Source organism: Hyperolius riggenbachi, chromosome 2, assembly GCF_040937935.1.
Source record: "Hyperolius riggenbachi isolate aHypRig1 chromosome 2, aHypRig1.pri, whole genome shotgun sequence".
Lineage (NCBI taxonomy): Eukaryota > Metazoa > Chordata > Amphibia > Anura > Hyperoliidae > Hyperolius > Hyperolius riggenbachi.
Genome location: NC_090647.1, coordinates 512,726,925 through 512,751,543, shown reverse-complemented (window position 1 = coordinate 512,751,543; position 24,619 = coordinate 512,726,925). Strand labels below are relative to the sequence as shown.

General features: G+C 42.1%; 1 protein-coding gene across 8 annotated transcripts in view; it reads left to right on the top strand.

Annotated features, from left to right (window-relative positions):
• The window catches only part of SAMSN1 (SAM domain, SH3 domain and nuclear localization signals 1), a 204,674-nt gene that overhangs the window by 120,723 nt on the left and 59,332 nt on the right, over positions 1-24,619 (top strand). For 6 of the 8 annotated variants that reach the window (XM_068270528.1, XM_068270526.1, XM_068270530.1 and 3 more), the window contains 4 exons: positions 424-500; positions 2,850-2,921; positions 10,593-10,701; positions 11,354-11,724. In XM_068270528.1, coding sequence (XP_068126629.1) covers positions 424-500; positions 2,850-2,921; positions 10,593-10,701; positions 11,354-11,724 — 629 coding nt within the window. Of the gene's footprint in view, positions 1-423; positions 501-2,849; positions 2,922-10,592; positions 10,702-11,353; positions 11,725-15,956; positions 16,004-24,619 lie in introns of those variants that run through there. The other 2 variants (XM_068270527.1, XM_068270535.1) reach the window with 2 other exon arrangements.

The window sequence follows — 24,619 nt, the reverse complement described above, 5'->3', positions numbered from 1 at the left end:
GAGGAATGGTCAAACAGCTGTCTGCCTGTGCAGCCAGCTGAGCGGATCATTACACATAATGGCTGAAAACTGAGAAATAATACATTTTGTCAATGTTTTCTAATTTTTCCTGTTAAAAAGCATGTAGAATAAAAATTCTTCTTAGCAAAAAATACCACCCAAAGAAAGCCTAATTTGTGGCGAAAAAAATAAGATAAAGATCATTTTGGTGTGATAAGTAGTGATAAAGAAAGCCTAGTCCAAACTTTTGTTTCATACAGTAAGGAAAGAAATGGGGCAAAAAAGGAAAAAAAAAACTCCAGTGGTGACATCAAAAGCAATAAACGCTGAAACTGAGTTAGCCTCACACATTGGCTATGCATGTATGATAACCCTACTCTTAGCATTTTCATGGTATTGACTACTTGATTTTATGTGCTGCAGACCTCAGTGAAGAAGACTATATGATGGGAGAAAGAAGCAACTTACTGACAAGAATTAAAGAAGAAAATCTGTGCCAGGTAATTTTGTGTCTGCACACAAGAGGCTATGAGTAGTAATGGTATGCAAGGCAGGTTTAAGGGACCCTGGGGCAAATTTGAAGAGGAACTCCAGTGAAAATAACGTAATGAACAAAAGTGCTTAATTTTTACAGTAATTATGTATAAATTATTTAGCCAGTGTTTGCCCTTTGTAAAATATTTCCTCTCCCTGATTTACATTCTGACATTTTTCATCTGGTGATGTGAGTGGAAGGAGATGCTCCTTGCTTTTTTGGCAGTTGGAAACAGCTGTTATTCCCCACAGTGCAACAAGGCTCCCACAGTGTGATGTCAGCACCATGGTCCTGACATCACACTGTGGGAGGGGTTTTCAACACAATATCAGCCATACAGAGCTCCCTGATGATCCGTTTGAGAAAAGGAATAGATTTCTCAAGGGAAAGGGGGTATCAGCTACTGATTGGGATGAAGTTCAATCCTTGGTTACGGTTTCTCTTTAAATGGCTCAATAGTTCCCTTCCCTTCCCCAGTGACAGACACTACCCCATTGCTCCCTGGGGCCGCTGCACATTAGCTGTACTGTCTGTGCAGTCTTCAACCACGATGTTTGCCTCTTCCCTATCCGGGGCGTGTTATGTGCAAACACGCACCACATAGAGAAGAGGTGGACAGTGTGGTTGAAGACTGCACGGAGGGTGCAGCCGCCACAAGTGAGTATGCAGCGAATGGGTGGGGCCCCGGGTGCAGTGCAGGAAACAACTTGGAAGGGTCCGGCGGCACAGGGGCCCCTGCAGAGCTCAGGATCCCTGATTGCCCCCTTTGCCTGATGGTTTGCAGCTTGAAATTGGGACAGCCAAAAAGGACAAGAATTGCTTGTGATTCGCCCCATTTTGAGCTGCGTATAATTTGCATTAAATTTGTATACAGGCTGGAATTGTTTGCAACCCGTTGACCACTTGTAGTTATGGGGAAGAACTAGAGCTGCTTTCCTAGAAAATTCTGTATATAAAAATACATTGGTGTGATAATTCGCTTCGGAGCACACATGGCCTCTGCATTAGCACATGTTTCGATATGTTAGTGGCACTCAGTCCATTCAGAACAAAATACCTTTTGGGTTAGTGTGTCGTGAAGCACAACAAGGCAGCATAAAGGAATTTTCCCAGCACCCTGTATATCCTTTGATGACGGTGATCCAATCACAGCAGAGTACTCTGTGCTGCATTCTAGTGGTGTAGCTGAAAGGTTCACACTACTCCAAACACTATGGATGCAGCCATATCAAAGTTCTGTAAATAGTTTGCTAAGCCCCAGGGCACAACTACAAATGATTGATGGGGCTTCCCAACATTCACACCCGTTTTGTACATGGTGACTCCTACAACGAGGAAGTCCATCTGTGCCCCCCCCCCCCCTCCATGACTTTCCCTCATAACAAGTGCGGTCACCATGACTCCCCCACTCATAAGTACGCCCATTATGACTTCCCCACCCATAACAGTGCGGCCACCATAACTCCACCAGTGGCCACCATGACTTATAACAAGTGTGGCCAACATGACTCCTCCACTCATAATAAGTACGCCCATTGTGACTTCCCCACCCATAACAGTGCGGCCACCATAACTCCACCAGTGGCCACCATGACATAACAAGTGTGGCCACCATGACTCCCCTACTCATAATAAGTACGCCCATTATGACTCCCTCACCCATAACAGTGTGGCCACTATAATTCCACCACCCATAACACCATGACACCTCCACTTATAGAACAACTGTAGTGAGAGTTATATGGAGGTTGCCATATTTATTTCCTTCTAAATAATACCAGTTGCCTGGCTGCCCTGCTGATCTATTTGGTTGCAATAGTGTCTGAATCACACCAGAAACAAGCATGCAGTTAATCCTGTCAGATCTGACAGATGTCAGGAACACCTGATCTGCCTATGCTTGTTCAGCAGTTCAGGTGTTCCTGGCCTCTAATACTTTTAGCCATACTTCTATGACTTAAAGTATTAGAGGCAGAGGATCAGCAGGATAGCCAGACAATTAATATTACTTAAAAAGAAGTAAATATGGCAGCCTCCATATACCTCTCACTACAGTTTTCCTTTAAAACAAGTGTGGACATCATGAGTCCCGCGCCCATAACAGTGCGGCCACCATGACTCCACCACCTATAACAAGTATGACCAATATGACTTGCCCACCCATAACAAGTATGGCCACTATGACTCCGCCACACATAACAGTGCAGCCACCATGACTCCACCCACCCTGGTGGCTGAATTTGAGTTATGTGACTCATCATATTATTACAGCGTGCCTGTTAACTAAATGAATATCTCTGCCACTTTTTACTAGATGTCGCCATACGAACAATGGAACACATCCCGTAATCCTTGTTTGAATTCCAATGTATGCACCGATGAGATGGTGAGTATGAATGGGCCAAAATGACAAATACAGCGCACAGACACATTCCCAGGGTTGCAGAGCATGTAGGGAAGCAGGATTGGGTTACTCGTTAGGCAGCCTGAGGCGAGGTGGCGCAGGCATGTTGCCTAATTCATGACATACCCTTGTGTCCCCTATGCACCGTTAGTTGCGCTGTCACCCTCCGAAATTGTGGACATGCAGCTTGCTGGCAATATCGAGGGGAAGGAGCATCCCTTGCAGGACAGGGACTCCTTCAAAACACCCACTGAGGGTGTTCCTAACGCCCCTTCTCCAGCTGTCATTGGGCAGCTCTGCCTCTCCCCCGCCGCTTCCCCCGGCTGTCTGCAATTTGCTGTGTGATGTGACACATAGAGCAGAGCTTGCAGAGTGGGATCAGTGAAAAGAAAACCTGAGGATTTCTGGTCCACTGGAGCGGTGGAAAGTGGCGGATAAGGGCTTGGCGCTTTTGGCTTTTTTTAAGCACCGATGATTTTCAAAATCGCCCTAAGGCCTCTTGTACACTACATGCGATTCCGATTTTTAATCTGATCCAATTAGGATTCCAATTAAAAAATGTACTGCATGCTGCTAAGATTTTTAATTGGAATACAATATCGTGCGTATAAAAAAATCGGAATCACATGTAGTGTGCAAGAGGCCTAAAAGTGCTTGTGCAATGATTCCCTATGAGAGTGTTCACATCTTAGCGGTTCGATTCCGATCCGCTCACCGAAGCGCTGCTTGTACCATTTTCTACGTTTTTGGGCTCAATGGAAGGTATAGAGAAATTGCAAAACGCTTGAAAAGGCGTTTTATATAGCGATTTCCCAAGTGCTTTTAAGAATAAATACATTGTATTTATTCTTTTCCGGGTCTGACTTGGGTCAGGAAGTGAAAAAACAAATCGCTCTGCAAAAGCGCTTAGAAAAGCGCTTTATAAAAAAATCGCAACGTGCAGGTAGGCGCCGGAAGGCGCTAAAAATAATCTCTCACAACATCGCAAAATGCTGGCGTCATTTCGATTTTACATGAGAAAAAAGCCTTATTGAGGTGACCTGATCCGGCTAGCCACCTGGATCAGGTAGCAGTTTTTTGTGGGTTTTTTTACAAAAACTCCCACTTCCGGTTCCTTTTAACATTTTTCACCCTGAAAGAACCCTTCAAATAATTTTGGGATCTCAGGGAACTCCTGTATAAGCCAAAGGAGTGGGAATTTATTTTGCAGGTGGCACAGTCTTTAAAAGAAGGTGTGGCTAAAAACTTTATTAACTTTTAACAACCTCCACACTTAGCCCCCATCCCACAATCCGCCTCTGTAGTGCACCCTATTATAGTAGCTTGTGTTAATGTTTATTATTATACTGCCTCACTATCATTCTGTTTTTTTATTACTGCGGTCCTTATTATACTGATCCCCAATTTAGCCCTTCTTTTTATAGAGGAGCCGAGGAGGTACTTTTTCACCCTGCCAACTGATTTATATAGCGCTGACATCTTCTGCAGCGCTGTACAGAGTATATAGCCTTGTCACCTAAATGTCCCTCAGAGGGGCCCACAGTCTAACCCCTACCATAGTCATATGCCTATGGATGTATCGTGTAGTGTATGTATCATAGTCTAGGGCCAATTTTAGGGGGTATCCAATTTACTTATCTGTATGAGTGCCCGGAGGAAGCCCACGCAGACACGGGGAGAACTCTTTACAGATCGTGACCTGGCTGGGATTTGAATCGGGGACCCAGCGCTGCAAGGCAAGAGCTCTAACCATTACACCACCATGTTGCCCTGCAATGTCAGTGCACCCCTGCAATGTCCACCAGGAAGCCTGGTTGAGAAAGCCTGCATTAGGCGCAGTAGGCAGGTACCTAGAGGTGTACGGGCCACAGAGATTTCACCAACATCACTGACAAGTCCAGCCACACACCAAAATATTTGCAAGCTGCTCTTTCACCTGCCACCTACACCTGTCCATATGTTCTATGCCATCCACTTTCACTGCTATAAAGAAAATCTGTTCCCGTACATGGTGGAGGGAAATACTATGATTAATTACTCTTGGCGTAAACAGAATACTACACGGTATTTTGGAATAGCTATGCGTGTAGAATTATTAGAATTAATTAATGCTATGGAAAGACACATTATAATTAACTGTTGAGGTCTTAGTGATTACTCACATTTATCAAAACAATCCGAGATAAAACACAGGGCCTCTTACTATCCCATAATGTAGTTTGCATGAATATATGCAAGAGCGATCAGGCTTTTACTGTAACAGTAAATGACATGCTTGATTACATTGTATATAAATCAACTGTGCACTTTGATGGCTTTTTATAGTAGGGGCGTGGCTTGGAGCATGGCATGGGTGTGGTTTAAGGAGGAACTTTTTTAAAACCTGTTCCTATAGGCAAAGTTCAGTGACTGCTGATGTCTCTTCCTGCAGGGGAGTAACTCCACTGATTTCCTATAGTTATCACGTGTCACACATCCCATCATGCTATTCCTGGTCTTCTTCACACTTCACAGAGAGTAGGAATATAAAAGACACATAATAACATTAAACAGGTAAAACTGGTAAAACTGTACCTTTCTTGCTCCTGGGCCAATAAAAGAGCTGCAAGACGAGCCAGATCATCTACAAGTCAATGAAGGTGGGTGCCTGGGGTCTGGTGGGTGTCTATGACTCTGGCTGAAATCTTCTATGGCCCTGCTCTACATTTTCACACATTCCCTTAACAAGGGGCGCAAAATCAGCTATCGCTATTTCACTCTAATTCAAGAAGTTTTAAATCAGGATGATACCATTTATTGGCTACAATAGCTACAATTAGCCAATAAATGGTATCATCCTGATTTAAAACTTCTTGCTTTTACTGATGGCTAACACGGTACAATACCCTACTGCTCACTCTAATTCATAACTCCCAACATCTTGAGATAACAAAGGGGGATACCTTTAAGACATGCCCTGCCACACCCCTAATCACACCCCATTACACCCCTAGTCAGGCATACCATAAAGAATTTATAAGCAGAAGATGTACCGCATTTTCAGACTATAAGATGCTCCTGTCTATAAGAAGCACAGAGGTTTAGAGGACAAAATCCAGGGGAAAAATATATACTAAACCTGGTGCATCCATGGTGAAGGGGCATCTTGTGGATTACGCCCCCTTTGTACCTTGTGCCCCCTTGTACCTCTTCTGTCTCCCTGTGTCCTCCTCTGTCCCACTTGTGTCCTCCTGTGTCGGCCTCTGTCCTCCTCTGTGCCCCTTTGTGTCTCCCTGTGTCCTCCGTTTGTCCCCCTGTGTCCTCCTCTGCATGGGCACAGTACAGGGAGTCCCCGACATTGTGGCAGGTTGGAGGTTTGTATTGGCAGGCGTTCACAAGTCAGGAACTCCCTGCATTTGGACTATAAGACGCAGTGACTTTTTTCCCACTTTTGGGTCTTATAGTCCAAAAAATGTTGTAATTTTATCATTCTAACCACACTGGTCTTTTTTATCATCACTACTTTTCCTTCATAATAACATCTGAAAATAAGAAATATAATAATTTAAAGCAGCAGGGACAACCATACTATCCCAGGGAAAAAAACCCACATATATACAGTATATATATATGTATATATATATATATATATAGTAGATAAATATGTGTTCTACTTACATAACATATGTATTGTAACATATGTATATGTATTGTACTCATGTACTGTCCACGTTTTGATTTCAGTGAATTTTACATGTAATTTCCTCCCTTACTCTTTTTTTTTTCTCCTAGAAACTGCACTGTCATATCTAGCATGCTTTGTAAACCCATGTGAGCACAGCATAGATCATATTTCAGCAGCTTCTGCAGAGGGATGAAGTCTATTTCCCTTCTCAGCCTCGTGTCACACTGAACTGCCCTCAGCCAATCAGTGAGGAACAGGAATGTGGGAGGGGAGATAACAAGCTTCCATCTCCCCGGGAATGTACCAAATAGAGCCAGGTTGATTGAGATAAGATTTATTACAGCAGAAACATTTATGATTATATTGGAACCCTTGCAATGCAGGGTCAGGTTGTAGACTGCATAATAAACACAGCGCAGTGGGTAAATGGAACTTATGGCTGTCAATACTGCTTTAAAAGATAAGAATAATGTATAGACCTTTACATCAGAATTTTAAATATCGCTTCAGATTCATCTTAGTGTAGCAGAGACGAACACTTGTAAACGATTTATACATACCTGGGGCTTCCTCCAGCTTCCTCCACATCGATCCCATGACGTCTTCCTCCGCCTTTTCCTGGTACCAGTAGAAGCCCCGTAAGTTTGGCCTGTTGGGGTCAGTTGGCGCATGCGCAGTTCTCTTATGCGCTCCCTCCCCATCTCGCTTCTGCGGCTGGGAGTGTTTTGTGCCTGCAGAGTAGTCTTGCGTAGGCGCAAAGTGCTCTCCGCCACGGAAGCGCGGCCCGACTTGCCAAACTGATGGGGCTTCACCTGGGACCAAAAGGCGGAGGAAGACATTGTGGATGCGATCGATGTGGAGGAGGCTGGAGGAAGCCCCAGATATGTATAAATCTTTTATAAGTGTTCGTCTCTGGTTTACTTTGAGGTAGCCATACATCTAGCGATGATGGGCAGATTCAACCAAGAGACAAATCTTTCTCTAATCGAATCCGATTAGATAGAGATCTGCCAGCTTTCCATACATCTCAGGACGATTCCTAATTAATTTCAGCATGAAACTCCGCCACACTTGCTACCTTGCTGCTGCCCCTCTAGTATATAAATGTGCCCCCCATGTGTGCATTTACACTCACCTAAAAGATTATTAGGAATACCATACTAATACGGTGTTTGACCCCCTTTCGCCTTCAGATCTGCCTTAATTCTGCATGGCATTGATTGAACAAGGTGCTGAAAGCATTCTTTAGAAATGTTGGCCCATATTGATAGGATAGCATCTTGCAGTTGATAGAGATTTGTGGGATGCACATCCAGGACACGAAGCTCCCGTTTCATCAAATCGCAAAGATGCTCTATTGGGTTGAGCTCTGGTGACTGTGGGGGCTATTTTAGTACAGTAAACTCATTATCATGTTCAAGAAACCAATTTGAAATGATTCGAGTTTTGTGACATGGTGTATTATCCTGCTGGAAGTAGCCATCAGAGGATGGGTACATGGTGGTCATGAAGGGATGGACATGGTCAGAAACAATGCTCAGTTAGTCTGTGGCATTTAAACAATTCCCAATTGGCACTAAGAGGCCTAAAGTGCCAAGAAAACATCCCCCACACCATTACACCACCACCACCAGCCTGCACAGTGGTAACAAGGCATGATGGAGCCATGTTCTCATTCTGTTTACGCCAAATTCTGACTCTGAGACTCATCAGACCAGGCAACATTTTTCCAGTCTTCAACTGTCCGATTTTGGCGAGCGTGTGCAAATTGTAGCCTCTTTGTCCTATTTGTAGTAGAGATGAGTGGTACCCGGTGGCGTCTTCTGCCGTTGTAGCCCATCCGCCTCAAGGTTGTGCGTGTTGTGGCTTCACAAATGCTTTGCTGCAAACCTTGGTTGTAACGAGTGGTTATTTCAGTCAAGTTGCTCTCAGCTTGAATCAGTCGGCCCATTCTCCTCTGACCTCGAGCATCAACAAGGCATTTTCGCCCACAGGTCTGCCGCATACTGGATGTTTTTCCCTTTTCACACCATTCTTTGTAAACCCTAGAAATGGTTGTGCGTGAAAATCACAGTAACTGAGCAGATTGTGTCACGCTCAAAATTGCTTAAATCACCTTTCTTTCCCATTCTGGCATTCAGTTTGGAGTTCAGGAGATTGTCTTGACCAGGACCACACCCCTAAATGCATTGAAGCAACTGACATGTGATTGGTTGATTAGATAATTGCATTAATGAGAACTGAACAGGTGTTCCTAATAATCCTTAAGGTGAGTATATCTATAGTACCTGTGTATAGCGCTAAGACAGATGGGCACCACGCCGTGGCTGACACAGGACAGGTAATGTAGAAATGCACATTCGGGGGACAGTTTTATACACTGGGGGAACAGCGCCGGGGGGGGGTGTTGTCGTATTCACCCCAATATCGCTCGCTGTTACTGCCGTGCACCCGACCCACAATGGCCCGACATCTTGCAGCATGTCCAATCGATACATGCGACCAATTTTGGCCTGAAACTGGTCATACTGTCGATTGGGCATGCTCTTGGCGGCACCGTTTTTCATCCGATAATAATTATCAAATCGGATGGTCGATCGGCCGCCAAATTGAGAGATGTATGACCTTTAGTAATAGCAGAAGAAAAGCAGTCTGAGTTGTCATCACAGTCTAGACCAGGGATGTCAAACTGGTCCTTCGAGGGTGAATTCCTCACACATTTTTGACACAGCTCAAATTAATTGATGGGTCTGAATCAGATAAGATGTGGTCCATCAGGTAGAACACATTCCTCTCTTTCTCAGTCCTTCCTAAACACTGGCATGGATCTGGCCCTCCAGGCCTGGAGTTCAACCCCTGTGTTCTGGACTCTTACAACTAGGTGGTTGGTCGGATCATATGCAGTTACTGCTGCTAATGCACAGTGCATGGGATTGACCAATGTGTGTTATGTCTATTTCCACTAACACTTATCAGATTCTAAAATAACTGCATAGCACAACCTCGTTATAATTGCGGAACTCACAACCCTTATGTAAAAAGAAGCAGTTGCCAGGAAATGTTGAGATGTTTCTAATATTATTCCTGTGTGTAAACACACAACCTACTCAGCTGTTTCTAGACCTGAGTCAGGGGAAACACTTCACTCTCCTGATAAAGTGTTACTGTGTGTGGCTGTGATGAGTCTAACTGCCATTATGATAAAAGTGCACCCCATAGGATCTGCAGATCTCTACAGGGTACAGCTATACAATATAAAACTAACTTAACCCTCTGCACTCCAATATGGTATAGCTAACTAACGCTCCATAAAAATAGGGACTACAAGACAAGGACTGTCTTAAAGTGGACCTAAACTCAGAACTTCCTCTTTGCTTTAAAAGATAAGCAACAGCATAACAACCTTTTAAGAAAAACATTTCTCTGTTACAGTTTACAGAACTCCAGCAATAAATCTGCAGTGTGGCTACTTCCTGCTTTCATGGAAGCAGACAAAGGGTTAACATCCTGTGTTTACATATTAGCTGCCTGTGTCTGCCGAGGACTGCCAAATGTCTGTGCTGACACAGCTGAGATATCAAATAACACATGTGATTACTTACAGATAAGGGTAAATTAGACAGACTCTTTTCTTTAAAAACACACAGGATGCACAGGGTGCATTTTTCTCTGTTTTTCTTGTGTCCTGTACAAGAGTTCAGGTCCACTTTAAAAAGAAAAGGTGAAGGGTGTATATCAAGCCTGAAGCAAGTTTCCTCTCTTCAGGTTCCGAATAAAACAATGTTATTAGGTACACAGAAGATGACTTACAAGTAATACCAAAAAAGGAAAGTTAAGATCTGGTTTGTTTTGAAGCCCTTCCATTTTGTTTGTGTGCAAAAGTAAATTTAAATTCATCGGTTCTTCTTATAGTTACTGCTCTGTACTGGATTTGATCAGCAGAAGACTCTCTTCCACTCCTTTTATCCTTTTTTGTCCTTTTATTTTAGCAGGATCTGGATGACAGTAAATCAGAATCCATGGGGACACTGAAAAGACTACAGAAAATGGTCAAAACGAAGAAGGCCCATGATGATGTCAGACACGCTCTGCTACAGTGTAAGTATCTGAACTTATTCTGAACCAATAGGGTGTCTGGCCTAGCTTTATAGCTGGTGTTTTTTGGCCTATTAGGTGCTCTAGGTAAGGCAATCAGCCACCCTCCCTTTACTCCCTCGGACACACACACACACACACACACACACACACACACACACACACACACTCTCACACACACACACACACACTCTCACACACACTCACACTCACACACACACTCACACAGGATCAGTGTGATGCACCTAATATAGCAGCAGCCAAGGTTAACACTTCAGGAGACAATGGAATACATCATGAGGGCGCTGGGCAGCCAGAATATACTTTGCTGTGTGCAGCAGACTGCCTGAAACAAAATTAAGAGATAGGGTGTAGTATTGTGCCCTGTACACTAGAGGGTGCCAAGACCTTTGCCTGTATGGCCTCTGCCCAGAAACAGCCCTGATTATAGCTGCAACTATGTTAAAGGTAGTAGGACATCTGGGATAAGACTTGTCGGTGTACTAGATTAGTGACTACAAGCAGCTTTCTTGTTAATAATTCTTCTAAGTGATATTCATTTGGATGACCACTTCTACTCTTTATAACATATGCGCATTTCACATTTGACTTCTTACCATCCTGATGATACATTGATACAAAATTGTATTTTTAGCGCCTACTCCGGACGTTGAGGAGGAGGAGGAGGAAGAACCGCTTGTAACCTGTATGAAATTAACAAAATCTCAGGAAAAAAAGGCCGGCAAGGACGCCGCCAGGAAAAGAGTGGAAGCGGAACAGTGTGTGGAAGTGAACTGTTCTTCCTTGGATAGATCCCTGATTCCGAAACGAAACATCTCCCGTGGCATGGTCACATGTCCCGAGAGCCACACCCAGTTCATAACAAACTGGAAAGCCTTTGCGGACAGCTATGATCCTTTTGCTTTCTCCATATCAGAAATTGAAGAGTGGGAACATTGTGTTTGCTGCAATCATCAATCCCAACTTCCTCCTTCGTTTACAGACATGGACCTTCCCTATTCATGGGTAAGTGAATCTCGCTCTTGTATTTGTTACCTTCTGCACTGTCACTGGGACTGGTCAACTCAACACCAGTATTGAGGGCAGCTGTAGAATCAAAAAGTGTACCTGAAGGAAAAAGTGCCCAAAATGGGTACTTACCTCAGTAGAAAAGTTATCAGCAAGCCATTTTTTCCCCCTTAAACGCGTTTGCGGAAATTGTCCCCTCTTGCTGCTAATCCGGTGAAATTAACCTTCATAGCTGTATATCGTGGCTATTCTAAAAGCCACAATTTGTGGCAAAGAAAGTAAAATGAGGCGCCTGCTATCGGCCACCACGTGCGCCCAAATTTCCCTAGCATGCCGCAAAATTTGGCTTTTATTATAGGCACCTATGGCGGTGCCATTTTTACCGAAAGAGCTCCTGCACCCTTTTTTCCTGCTTCGATCTAACACTGCCGTGTGCAGATTTCCTTGATAAAGAGACCCAGGGGGTCTGGAAACATTGCTTTACCTTGTTCTGTCTGGATATAATAAAAGTTAGTCTGAAAATCTATGATGGTCCTGGCTTTGCTTGATAGACTAAATGATTGTAAGAGAATCTTTTGCAGTGTGTTCGGGTGGTTCACACAATGGGAAACCTTCCGAAATTCTTATAGACTTCTTTACCATTCCTCCCAATTGCTAGTTTTATCCCCGGTTCTGTTTCTCAAGCCTTCAGTTTGGATAGGACAGTTTTTACAGTGTATCCACTTAATTTCTAGTACAAAAACATACAGTGGCTTGCAAAAGTATTCGGCCCCCTTGAAGTTTTCCACATTTTGTCATATTACTGCCACATACATGAATCAATTTTATTGGAATTCCACGTGAAAGACCAAAACAAAGTGGTGTACACATGAGAAGTGGAACGAAAATCATACATGATTCCAAACATTTTTTACAAATAAATAACTGCAAAGTGGGGTGTGTGTATTTATTCCCCAATTATGATAAAAATGATTGGAAACTCTGAGAAAATTGCTTGGGTGTGTATATAAATAAATTGACAATCTAACACACACCATACAATCTTTAGAAAAATTGAAGAAAAATTTCCAGCATTCCAGATCGATAAAAATCGAATAAAACAGGAAATCCAATCGGATTTTTTAGTCGAGTGAAGAAAAAGCTTTCGATTTTTTTTCGGGAGATCCGATCGCGTAGCTATGGGAGCGTGATGGGGGTGCGCATTTTTGTATTTTAAGAAGTCATAGATGCTTAACTGGTATGTCTCTCAGACCTTTTAAAATATCTTTTTGAAAGATATAATTCAACTATTTCATCTCTTTTGATTCCCAGTTCCTAAATTCTATATTTTGCATTAGGAATCTTATAGCAGATAGTGGAATACTGATAGATTTATGTGTTCTCGGTTTAGTATGTTGTTTTCTGGAGTAAATCACACCATGGCCTTACTGAAACTAAAACAGAATCATACTGGTAAGATGACACCTTCTTATCTAGGGATACAGTTATCGTATATCAAGCTATGGCATTGTAATAACGGCTGCTCAATTTTAATCCAGCATTTATCACCTGTATTTTTCCATTAATATTGTACTTTATCTGTACCCCCGCTTTTAGGTATTATTCTATGATTTTATTTTATTTTTGTAAAGACTGGGAGGTGTGAACAGTGTAATCCATGTAAATACAGTATAAGATAAATATGGTGCAGGTTCTGTCTCTGTTGGTTCAGAACTCATGTAGAGAAGGTTTTTTCTTTTTCCAACATTTTATTGGTATGTAGCCCCTTAGAAACATCTGTGATCACCAAGAACCCCCTGGCGCACACATGTGGTAATAGTTCGGTACTTAACCAAAAACTACATAGCAATTCACCTTACCTCAGATGGGGCTTGATTCACTAAGACAAATAGCATGCCTTATCAGAGTTAGCACGTCTTACCAGAGTTAACACGCCTTATCAGAGTAGCACAGCGAGCGCTACGAACTTATGCCTGCTAATTGGCAATGACAAGAGCTCCACTCATCCTACCCTGAGCCCCTGCGGGTCCAATCACTTTAAAGGACATTATCCCCGCACTTTGATTGGCACAATAGGCTGCCTGACACATGACAGGAAACTTGGCAGGCAGCCTATTAGGCCAATCAAAGTGCAGGGATAATGTCCTTTAAAGTGATTGGGCCCGCAGGGGCTCAGGGTAGGATGAGTGGAGCTCTCGTCATTGCCAATTAGCAGGCATAAGTTCGTAGCGCTCGCTGTGCTACTCTGATAAGGCGTGTTAACTCTGGTAAGACGTGCTAACTCTGATAAGGCATGCTATTTGTCTTAGTGAATCAAGCCCATGGTATTTAATTCAGTATTTTAAGGAATAATGTGGCATCTGATTCAGTATTTGATGGATTATTGCAGTGCAGGGAAATGGATGAAACATGTGATACAGATAACCTTTTGTTTTTATTTTACTGACAAGTAAAGTGCAAGTCCAAGGTGCATAAAAAAAATTGTATTATTTTAATTAAAAACATTATCATCTTGCAATGTTATCTATTATTTTTTAATATTATAAAATAATATAGCAAATTTAGGGAAATAGGAACCAAGCCCCAATTTTTTTCCCTGCAGTTTGTCCTGGTTTCTAATAGCTAGAGGAGCCACCGTGTCTCCCCCTCCCCTTCTAGCTACCCATTATGTATCTAGGGGAAGATGTGAAGATAGCATCTGCAACTTCTGTAAACTCTTTGAACCACATTGTCGTATCTCCCCACTTTCCCTGATGATGAAAGCTTTTGTTTGCTCTCTGCTAATGTATGCAATAAAATTACATCAGTCCTTATCTGCTTGATATTATTGAGGTAAGACAGGCCTCAGAAATAGGAGAAAATAGGATAATAAAGGCCTCTGTTAAACTTTTAAATGCAAAAATAAGAGGTAAAATTGAAAGTTTTTTTTTATAATGAGCCACATTGTTGACATACATGTGTAATGTACTATTGAGATGCCCTGGGGTCTAAAAATAGTGCTCAGTTCACTTTTACTTATGTTCCTGAATAGTTTAATTAGTTCAACTTTTCTCTGCTCTGTTTTCTCCGTTCTATAACAGTACCGTATTTATCTCCAGCTCCAGGCTGGAGATAAACACAGAACATCTTGCTTGTTTAACACTTGTTCTAATCCTTGTGAATTGACATCTATGAGGTATTCACCCTAAACGTTGGTAATTTCAGTTTTCCATGCGGTAACAGCCTTAGTGAATTGACATTTCAGTAAAATGTTCGGTAATGTTTTCTGCTTTACCCCATGCAGTAACGCTTAGAGAAATGATGCCTATGGCCTCAATTCACTATGCATTATTGCATTCGGTAATACAGAAAACTGCTGATTTTACCTTTCACCTTGCCAAATGCCAATTTGTTAAACCTATTACTGCACTGAAAAGTAAAATTACTGACGAGTGAGGTAAATTACCTTAAATCTTAATCTTTAATCTTTGTGAATTGCAATTTCTTGACATTTCTTAAGGCTTAAGAAATGTCAAGAAATTGCAATTCACAAAGATTAAAGTATTTGGTAAATGAAGCAAAATTGTTTGGTATTTACCTCCAGCTAGTTCATACGGACGGCAGATGGCGTTGGGCAGCCGGAAGCCGCATCATCCTGTGACATTTCTTTTGGGGGGCGGCGATACGGCGATCATCGGCTTCCCGCTGTGATCTGCGTTTTTCGTCCCCGCACGGGGACATGAAGCCATGGCGGCTAGGCAACTCTGGACGTCGCATGCGGCTTATAGGGAGGGCTGAAACGACAAGGTAAATCTGGACCGGAACACCGCGTTTGCGCAATCGCCGGTAACGGTGCGATGCTAAACGCTCCTTTCACTTGATGGGAACGTTTAGCCGACAAGTTCCGAACGCTTGGCGGTAAACGCTGCCAAGCGTACGTGTGAACCAGCCCTTACCGGTAATTCACAATCTCCATGCGGTAGCATTGACAGATGAAGCAGTCAGCCAAAGAGGAGAGCCAGGCAGATGATAGGGAGAGCCACACATGCCTGCTTCTCACCCCATTTGGTCCAATACTCTAGAGGGCGGGACTTCAGAATGGGCAGACAGGGGAAGGAGACATTTTCAAAGGCTTTTCTGTATCCCTTTAGATGTGAATATCTGTATGCTGGTATACAGAAGAGCTGCCTTGGGTGGTTGCAGCACATCTAAAGGGATGCCGGGGAAGCACTGGACAGAAAAATCCCGACTCATGCACACAGACTCACAGCTTCCTGCCTGACCTGCTCCATAGCTGGTAAGTGAGACTTGGGCTGGTGCACACCAGAGTGGTTCTGAGCGTTTTTTAAAACGGAGAAAACTGCTTGGCTAATGTTAGTCAATGGGCGGGTGCACCCCGGAGCGGCTCGTTTTTCCTCCAAACGCAAACTCGGGCCCTGCAGCATTTTTGAGATTTCTGAGGCATTTCTGCCTCAATGTAAAGTATAGGAAAGTGGAAAACCGCTCTGAAAAACACTAGATCAGAGCGGTTTTCCAAGCATTTTTGTTACAGAAGCTGTTCAGTAACAGCTTTACTGTAACAAAATATAAACTCTGCTACACAAAAACGCTAGGCATGTTTAGAAAATCTCTCTAAGGCCTTTTTCACATTGCGTTCAGCTCGCGTGTCCGTCTGTGGTTTTCCACGTTTTTTAAAGCGTTTTCTGGTGATTTTTTACGCAAATCGCTCGTTTTTTTGTGGCCATTTTTGTAAGTGCTTTTGCAGAGCGCTTCTGTCTTTTGATCCGGAAAAAATAAATACAATGTATTTTTTTTTTTAAATCACTTGGCGAAGCAATTTTGTGAGCGTTTTGCGGTTTTCCTATACATTTCATTGAGGCAAATCACCTTAAAAATAGCCCAAGCACCGCTTTTGTAAGCAGATCGCAAACGAACAGCTCAGATATGAAATCATTGAGAATCATTGCACAAGCGTTTTTAAAAGGATTTTGAAAATCGCCCGCGCTTAAAGAGGAACTCCAGCCTAAACAAACATACTGTCATTAAGTTACATTAGTTATGTTAATTAAAATAGATAGGTAATATAATCTCTTACCCACCCTGTTTTAAAAGAACAGGCAAATGTTTGATTTCATGATGGCAGCCATCTTTATGGTTGAAAGGAGGTGACAGGGAGCATGAGACACAGTTCCAACTGTCCTGTGTCCTGAGCACCTCTCCCAGTTGCTAGGCAACTTGAACAACATAGGAAATAACATCATGCTCTGCACAGCATCAGGGAAAAAAAGCCTGGGCTTTTTTTCTTTGGTGGGTGGAGCTTAACTAAAAATGCAGCTAAAAATGATGCTTTGGTAAGAAAAACAAAGTTCTGATGCTGTGAAACTGTTAAAGAAACGCCAAGCCTTTTCAGTTCTGCTGAGTAGATTTTTAGTCCGGAGGTTCACTTTAATTTTTTACAAAAACGCCTATGATGTGAACAAGACCTAAACATGCCTAGAATCACTCAGGAAAACCGCTTCAAAAACCGCTAGCGTTTGCGGATCCGCTAGCGTTTTTCGGTGTGCACCAGCCCTTACTGAGCAGGGATTGGTGAATTGAAGCATGTTTGTCTGGTAAATTACCGAACTTATACCGCATCTGGGAAATCTTAGTGAATTTGGAAAAAAAAGTGTAAAATACTGATGCAGTATTTTACCGGCCTAAATTATTTTACCGCACTGCCCTTAGTGAATTGAGGGCATATGTGTAGAGAGCAATGTATAAACATACTGCAAAGACATAGATAACTGAGAGAGAGGGCAACCTCTTTAGTCATTTGTTTTGTAGGTCTCTCTCTCTTTTTGTGTTAGATACCGTTTCTTTTATCTTGAAAACAGTGAGAGAACAGCTGAGGAACAAAGCGTGTCACACAAGATGGAGGAGTAAAACCCCCCACAGACGATTATTTCCTGTATGAACTGTGAGGCCAGCGCCGTAATCGCACATCTTGATCAGTTTTCAGCAGAGAAAAACATAAATATTCAGGCTCTTTACATGGTCAGAAATGACTGCATGTCAGCGAGATATTGCAGAACGTGATAAATCTACTTCCTGAGAGCGAACGATAAGATTTCTGTGACAGGAAATGTGGCTGAACAACAGTTTACATTACTTAGAAACTCTCAACTGTTGCCAAGGTCTCGCCATTTCCATAGAGTCATCTGTTCCCTCTACCAGTCACACCGTGACAGAAATAAAGGCCAAAATAATATTACACGTAATTTCAGTTTTAATGTCACATAGGTAAAAACAAATCTACGCCATCATGGAAGGTTATAGTAATAAATATCAGTATATCTAAAACATACTTCAAGAGTAGAAAGTAGGCGGGCACAAGAGGTTTTTGTAAAAAGACACTACTTTACTTCAATCCTTCAAAAACTGACACTTTTCCATCCGCTATTCCAGTATAGCTGAAATCTACTGTCATAAGATTTAAAGCAGACCTGAACTCAGAACTTCCTCTCTGCTCTAAAAGATAAGCAACAGCAAAATAACCTTTAGGTGTCACTCACACCTAAGATCGAAAACGCAAGTGTTTTGCATTTTTGTGTGCTGTTTTTTTTAAACCATGTAGCATACCATACATAGAAGCAAAGCATCAAGCATGACATGCAGACATAGAGCGGGGGAGTGAAGTGCAGGCTTGCATTATACTGTACTTGTGTATCTATGGCCAGTTGGTGATTTGCATTGAAGTGGATGACCTCCGGCCTGCAATTGGGGCCTGCTGTCACCTGACAGCCATTTTACCCATACATCAAGGACCTCATCAGAGGTGCGGTCCGGGACTCCATACTGGTGCCTCGTTGGCTTCTAGTGTGGGCAGGGTCGGCGTCTTTTGCCTTTTGGTGTCTCGCCTCTACTCCGCCCACTTCCAACAACACTTCTTCTCTGCAGCCAAGCCTCGTTCTTGCTGCCAAGCAACAACGTCGGCAACTAAAACATAATAGGGCCGTCATGTTCAAATAATTGCTGAAGAGAATTTTATATGTCCATAGTTACCAATAGGAAAGTAAGATGATAATAATTCTGGGTTAGTGCACATTTTTTAAGTGTATGCAAATTTCTTCAGTTTGGAAATGGACCAATCACATGCAGAAGCTGTATCCATTGCTTCATATGCATGGACTCACTACTGGATCACTTTGAAGTGTTTAAAAACAGCACTGAAGTCAATGGCCTCCATTCTTAATACCATGTGCGGCAACCAAATGTATGTCAGAAAATTACTTCCATCGCAAATTATCGATTTGTTTTCGAAATTCATTACAATTTTTTCAACTGCTAGTAAAGGTTGGTAAAATAGTGCAGCAAGATGGCGGTAATAGTGAAAAAAGTTTGTTAAACATTCGTTAAAAATGCTGAATGAGTGCGTGAAATAGTTTTCTGCGGAAAAATTCCAAAGTCCACAACAAACATAGATCAAACGACTCTAGACTACAAGTAATTGGATGTGAAGTAAAAAATAGCACCAGGTACTTACAGGTGATAAAAATCAGTAATTAACGATGAAACAACAAGCTCTTTTTCCATTATGTATTCCATTTTTTTCAGAATTTACCTCTAAAATAATGATTTTCCTTACCAAAATGTTACCGCACTGTTATTATTTTTTTCCCCACAATGTTTCCACACTTTTTTAGCAAACTGTAGTTTCTGCCTTACTTTGGTCGGTAATTTTCCGACATTCTCCGCTAGAGACGCGTTTCCATAGGATGAATCATTTCAGACACTGGTAAGCTGGGAATTTTTCTCTGTTCAGGCTAAACTGCTGAGGTAGAAAGAAGATGCATGAACTCTGGTCTTCTGTTCCTCTCATTTACTGAATTGAAATAGTTTTGAGTTTGTGGTTTTTACTTAAAAAAGTTTTTGTTCTCTAAATTGTGGGAAGTGAAGAAATTAACCTTTACTGAATGATTCTGAATGATTCTGTTTGTTTACTTAAAGTGAAAGTTTTATCAATTAATTATTTCACTTTACCACCTCCCGACCACCTGATGCCGGTGGGCAGTGGGAGAGTGGCTCTCTGGGGACCGCCTGATGCTGATTGGCATCAAAGTGCGGTGGGAGGGATTAGCAGGGAACGCGCACTCGCACCTTCCCTGCACGTAAACAAAGCAGGGATTAGTTAACAGCCTGCCAGCCAAGATCGAAGCTGGCAGGCTGATTTTCACAAATAAAGAAGTTTAAAAACACGTGTACGATCTAGCGCAGTGCTGTACAAAGGTCAGCCTTGTCATTTAACTGTCCCCAGGAGTGGCTCACAATCTAATCTCTGTCATAGGCATATGCCTATGTATTCATTATGTAGTGTATGCATCTCAATCTTGGGCTAATTTGGGGGGGGGGGGAGGGGGGAATATAAAATAAATATGTTTTTTTAAAAAAAATCTTTTTTGATTAATAAAAAAAACCAATGAAAATGGCAGCAGCAATCAGATACCACCAACAGAAAGCTCTATTTGTAAGAAGAAAAAGAGGTAAAATTCATTTGGGTGCTAAGTTGTATGACCGAGCAATAAACTGTTAAAGTTTTGAAGTGCCGAATTTAAACAAATAGCCTGGTAACTAGGGGTGTGTAAACCACTCAAGAGGTTAAAGGATACCTGATCTAAGGCAAAGCTACCACAGTGCCCTTTCACACTGGCACGGTGCGGCACATTGCCACACTGCTACCACAGCCATATTTCCCAGGTTGCGATACGCTGCGCTGGAAGTGCCAAATTTTGGACAGACTGTATTACGGATCGGAAAATAGTCGATGGATCCTATGTCATGTCCTATATCCTATGTAATCAATTGGATCCACTTGTCATTTTGCAATGGATCCATTGTATGCATTGCGGTCGGCGGCAGGCAAAGTCCCGATTTGCACAAGCGTATGAGTTTCCTTTTGAAGCCTATGGTGGAAAGACATCTGCTCCAGACTCTAAATGAACCACAACAGACCACCAGGGTTGCAGGGGTGATTGCTAAGCCCATGACCAGAGTGCATACTGCACTGTCCATTGTGGCTGGCCATTGGAAATCTAGGTGTGGCACAAGCCTTAGTGCTAAAATGAATTGAAAAGCTGCCAATCTCCTCTTTTAGGTTAGGTTCCCACTATAGCTGTAATGAAATGAAAAACTGATAGAGAATGGATCCTATTTTATCCACTACATAGCCTAAGGTAGAAACGCATCTGCCCCAGGCTCCAACCAGACTACAAATGGACCAGCGGACAGGACACTACACTGTCCCCTTCTGTTGGCTGTCCAACTCAAATGGGAACCAAGCCCTAATCTGTTTTCCTTCCCTTCTCATTGTAGTCTGTTTTTGAACTAGCCACTCAAAAGTACTGTACACACTTAACAACTTCAATTTCCTGAAATGATCATCCAAGATCGGTACCGGTGGTAGACCTCCCATGGAGCTCAGATGCAATATGTCGTGGTTCTCTGCCGCTGGGCAACGCCATCATGTGTCGAGAGCTGACTAGTGTGGTATTACAAACAAATGTTTTACATAAATATAGTTAACCACTTCCTGTCCCTATGACATTGACATGAAAATAAGTCTCTGCACTCTCCTCCCTACAACAAAATCTTAGATAACACTGTTTATTTATCTCTGACCTGATAACATCACTACAGAGTTGTAAAGGAATTACAGCAAACCCCTCTCCTCCTCCCAGGGAATTAATTGGCAGAGTTAATTAGTAAACAAGTGTAAAATACACATTCCAAGAGCAGACAGTAGCAGATTGTATACATTACTTGTTACATCTAATACATTATCAAAACAAATGAACTGTTTAAATAAACAGGAGGGGTAGACAAATAATGTGTGGGTATAATGTACAATAGATATTTTAACAATAAAGCTATAATGTATGAAAGTAGATACATTTTGTATTTTTTTCACTTTTTTTACTTCTTTTTCTTTTAAAATGCAGAGAAAATAAGGTAATTACTAAAAAAAAATATCAGCCACAAAAATCCAAATTTGTCCTGAAAAAACAAACAAAAAAAAAAAAACGTATAGATCATTTAGCTGGGATAATTTTTGATAAAGTTATTGCCAAAGTAATCAGAGCTGAGCTGAACTGTGAAAATGACCAGGGTAGGGAAGTGGTTAAATATTAAAGTCCGAATGGCTCTTGTGGGTGGCAGATGGAATCGACGAGCATCCCGACAAGTGTGCAGTTCAGCCTCCCGTCTGACGGAGGACTAAGTCGATTGTACAATCAGATTGTTATGTGTGTGGCCAGTTTAGATCTAGAAAGCCAGATAAAGAAAAGTTAGGGGAAAAAAATACATTAGGATGAAAGCTCTGGCGTCCGCAGAGGATACTCTTCATGCATGAACAAAGAACGTTTAGTGAGATGAGAGAGTCTAATCTCCCTTCTGTTCCCTTTGATGATAATAATTCTCGGAGATGATTTTTTTCCCATTTTAGAGAAGTATTATTTATTTCCCAGCAATCTCTGCTGTTCTGACACATTATTTGTTTTGTTTTCGTGTGAAAGAAAAGTCACAAGTTTCTCTGTGCATTTTAGAGAAAGTATTTGCATGAAGCCCAGAACATCAGATCACACTCGCTTGTCCACCTAACAAGAAAATCCTGCGAGGTTTAAGCACTAAACTAAGCTGCCTTAAAGGCTTCATGTACTCATATTGAAGGAAAAATCCAGGATATGTAAAATAAAAATATCCTCCTAGTTATGTCAGAATGTCCAAGCTGAAGTTTTTGAAAATATCTACATACTACATATGGTGCAGAGCCGGGACAAGGTCTTCCAGCACCCAAGGCTGAGATACCAAAGTGCCCGCTCCATCCCTCCCACCCCAGCGTCACACACTGATTGCTATTATACTAAAAGGTGCCCCCCCCCCTCCTTTTCCTATTTTCTCACTGCTTCAAACACAGTAGGGTAATGATAACTGAATGAGTTGTGCGCCCCTCCTACACTGCGCCCTGAGGCTTGAGCCTCTCTTGCCTCTGCCTCGGCCCGGCCCTGATATGGTAGTTTTCTGGACATTTGAGTTTGTTGACCGTAGTTATGGGATGTTTGATGTCAGTGGTTAGGGGGCATTTGCTGTCAGTGGCTAGGATGTGTTTGCTGTCAGTGGCTACGGGGTGTTTGCTGTCAGTGGCTATGGGGTGATTGCTGTCAGTGGCTAGGGGTGTTTGCTGTCAGTGGCTATGGGGTGTTTGCTGTCAGTGGCTATGGGGGTGTTTGCTGTCAGTGGCTATGGGGTGATTGCTGTCAGTGGCTAGGGGGTGTTTGCTGTCAGTGGCTCGGGGGTGTTTGCTGTCAGTGGCTATGGGATGTTTGCTGTCAGTGGCTCTAAGGCGATTTCTGTCAGTGGCTATAGGACGCTCTCTGTCAGTGGCTATAGGGCAATTTCTGTCAGTGTCTGTGGTTGCTGCAGGTGTGTGACTCAGACTGTATTCACAGTGGTCAGTTGCATAACACACGCGTTATAATGACTGTGAGCTGCAATGGAAACTGGACATAGACTTTAATGCAAAGATTCCATGCAGCAAGCTAGAATAAGATCAGTCACAATGCAGGACTGTGAACAGGCCCATAGGATTGTATGGTCAGTGAGTTGACATGCATAATTATTCTGCAACACAACTGAGCAATGTGCACTAGCCCTCAAAAGCAACTAAAGCGAAAAACTCAGCATCACAGCCGGGCAACTGGCATTGTTCATAGGCGATGAAGATGGCAGCCTCTGTATTTCTCTCACTTCAGGTTCCCTTTCAGCGGTCCTTTTAATTGTGTATACGTTTCAAACATTCCTTTAAACTTTGAATTTACTAAACATACATACTTAGGCCTCTTGCACACTGCATGCATTTCAGATTCCGATTCCGCTTTTTAATCTGTTTTTACATCCGATTCCGATTCAGATTTTTAATCTTAACTGCATGCTGCGTTTTTTGATCCGTTTTTCTGTTGAATGTATTCAAGGAAAATCGGAAACGGAATCGGAATCGGAAACGGAATCGGAATCGGAAAACGGATTTGCAGTGTGCAGGGAGCCTGATTCAGGTTTATTTTTCTATAATTTTAATGTCCAAGCTTACTATACTGTATTAACAATGACAAGTTTATAGGGAACCTGAAGCGAGGAAAATAATTTAAAATAAACACATAATGTAGCTGCAAGTAAATATTACATACTTACCTCACCGTCTGTTCCTATCAGAAGCTCACCATTTTCTTTTTACAGTGATCCCTTACAGTTCTGACAATATTTTGTCAGAACTGAAGTATACCAGTTGCTGTCAGTTATATATCAGCTGCTGTCAGTTACAACTGAATGTGCAAGGTAAGGTCCATGTTTCTCTATGGCTCAAGTGGGTGATATTACAGTTTAACAGTGTGCTGACCAGGAAGCTGTTATGGGGTAATGGACATTTTCAAAATGGAGGACTGAGAATTCTATTGATCACAGTGGACAAATGGGGCGCAGGAGAGGAGAAAGAGATTGTGTAGTAGACTACACAGGAGGTAAGTATGACCTGTGTATGGTAATTTTGACTTTTTATTATCAGTTCAGATTCTCTTTAAGTACCACCTGTGCCTAAAGTAAGTCCCCCGTGGTGTGGGTCATTATGTTTTGAGAACTTTGGATTTAAAACATGGCTAATATCAATAATTCAAATAAAATCACATTACAGCCTCACTTTGAAACATTTTACATCAAATAATTGAACATAAAGGCAGTGTATTATGTTATGTGATGTGACCTGTAGAGCAAAAAACAAAAACCAAAAAAACCAAAAACATTATTATTAGTTGATAAAGAACATGCCATTATATGCTAATACATCTCAATAAGTACACAATAAAAAGATGAACAGAACAGAATGCCA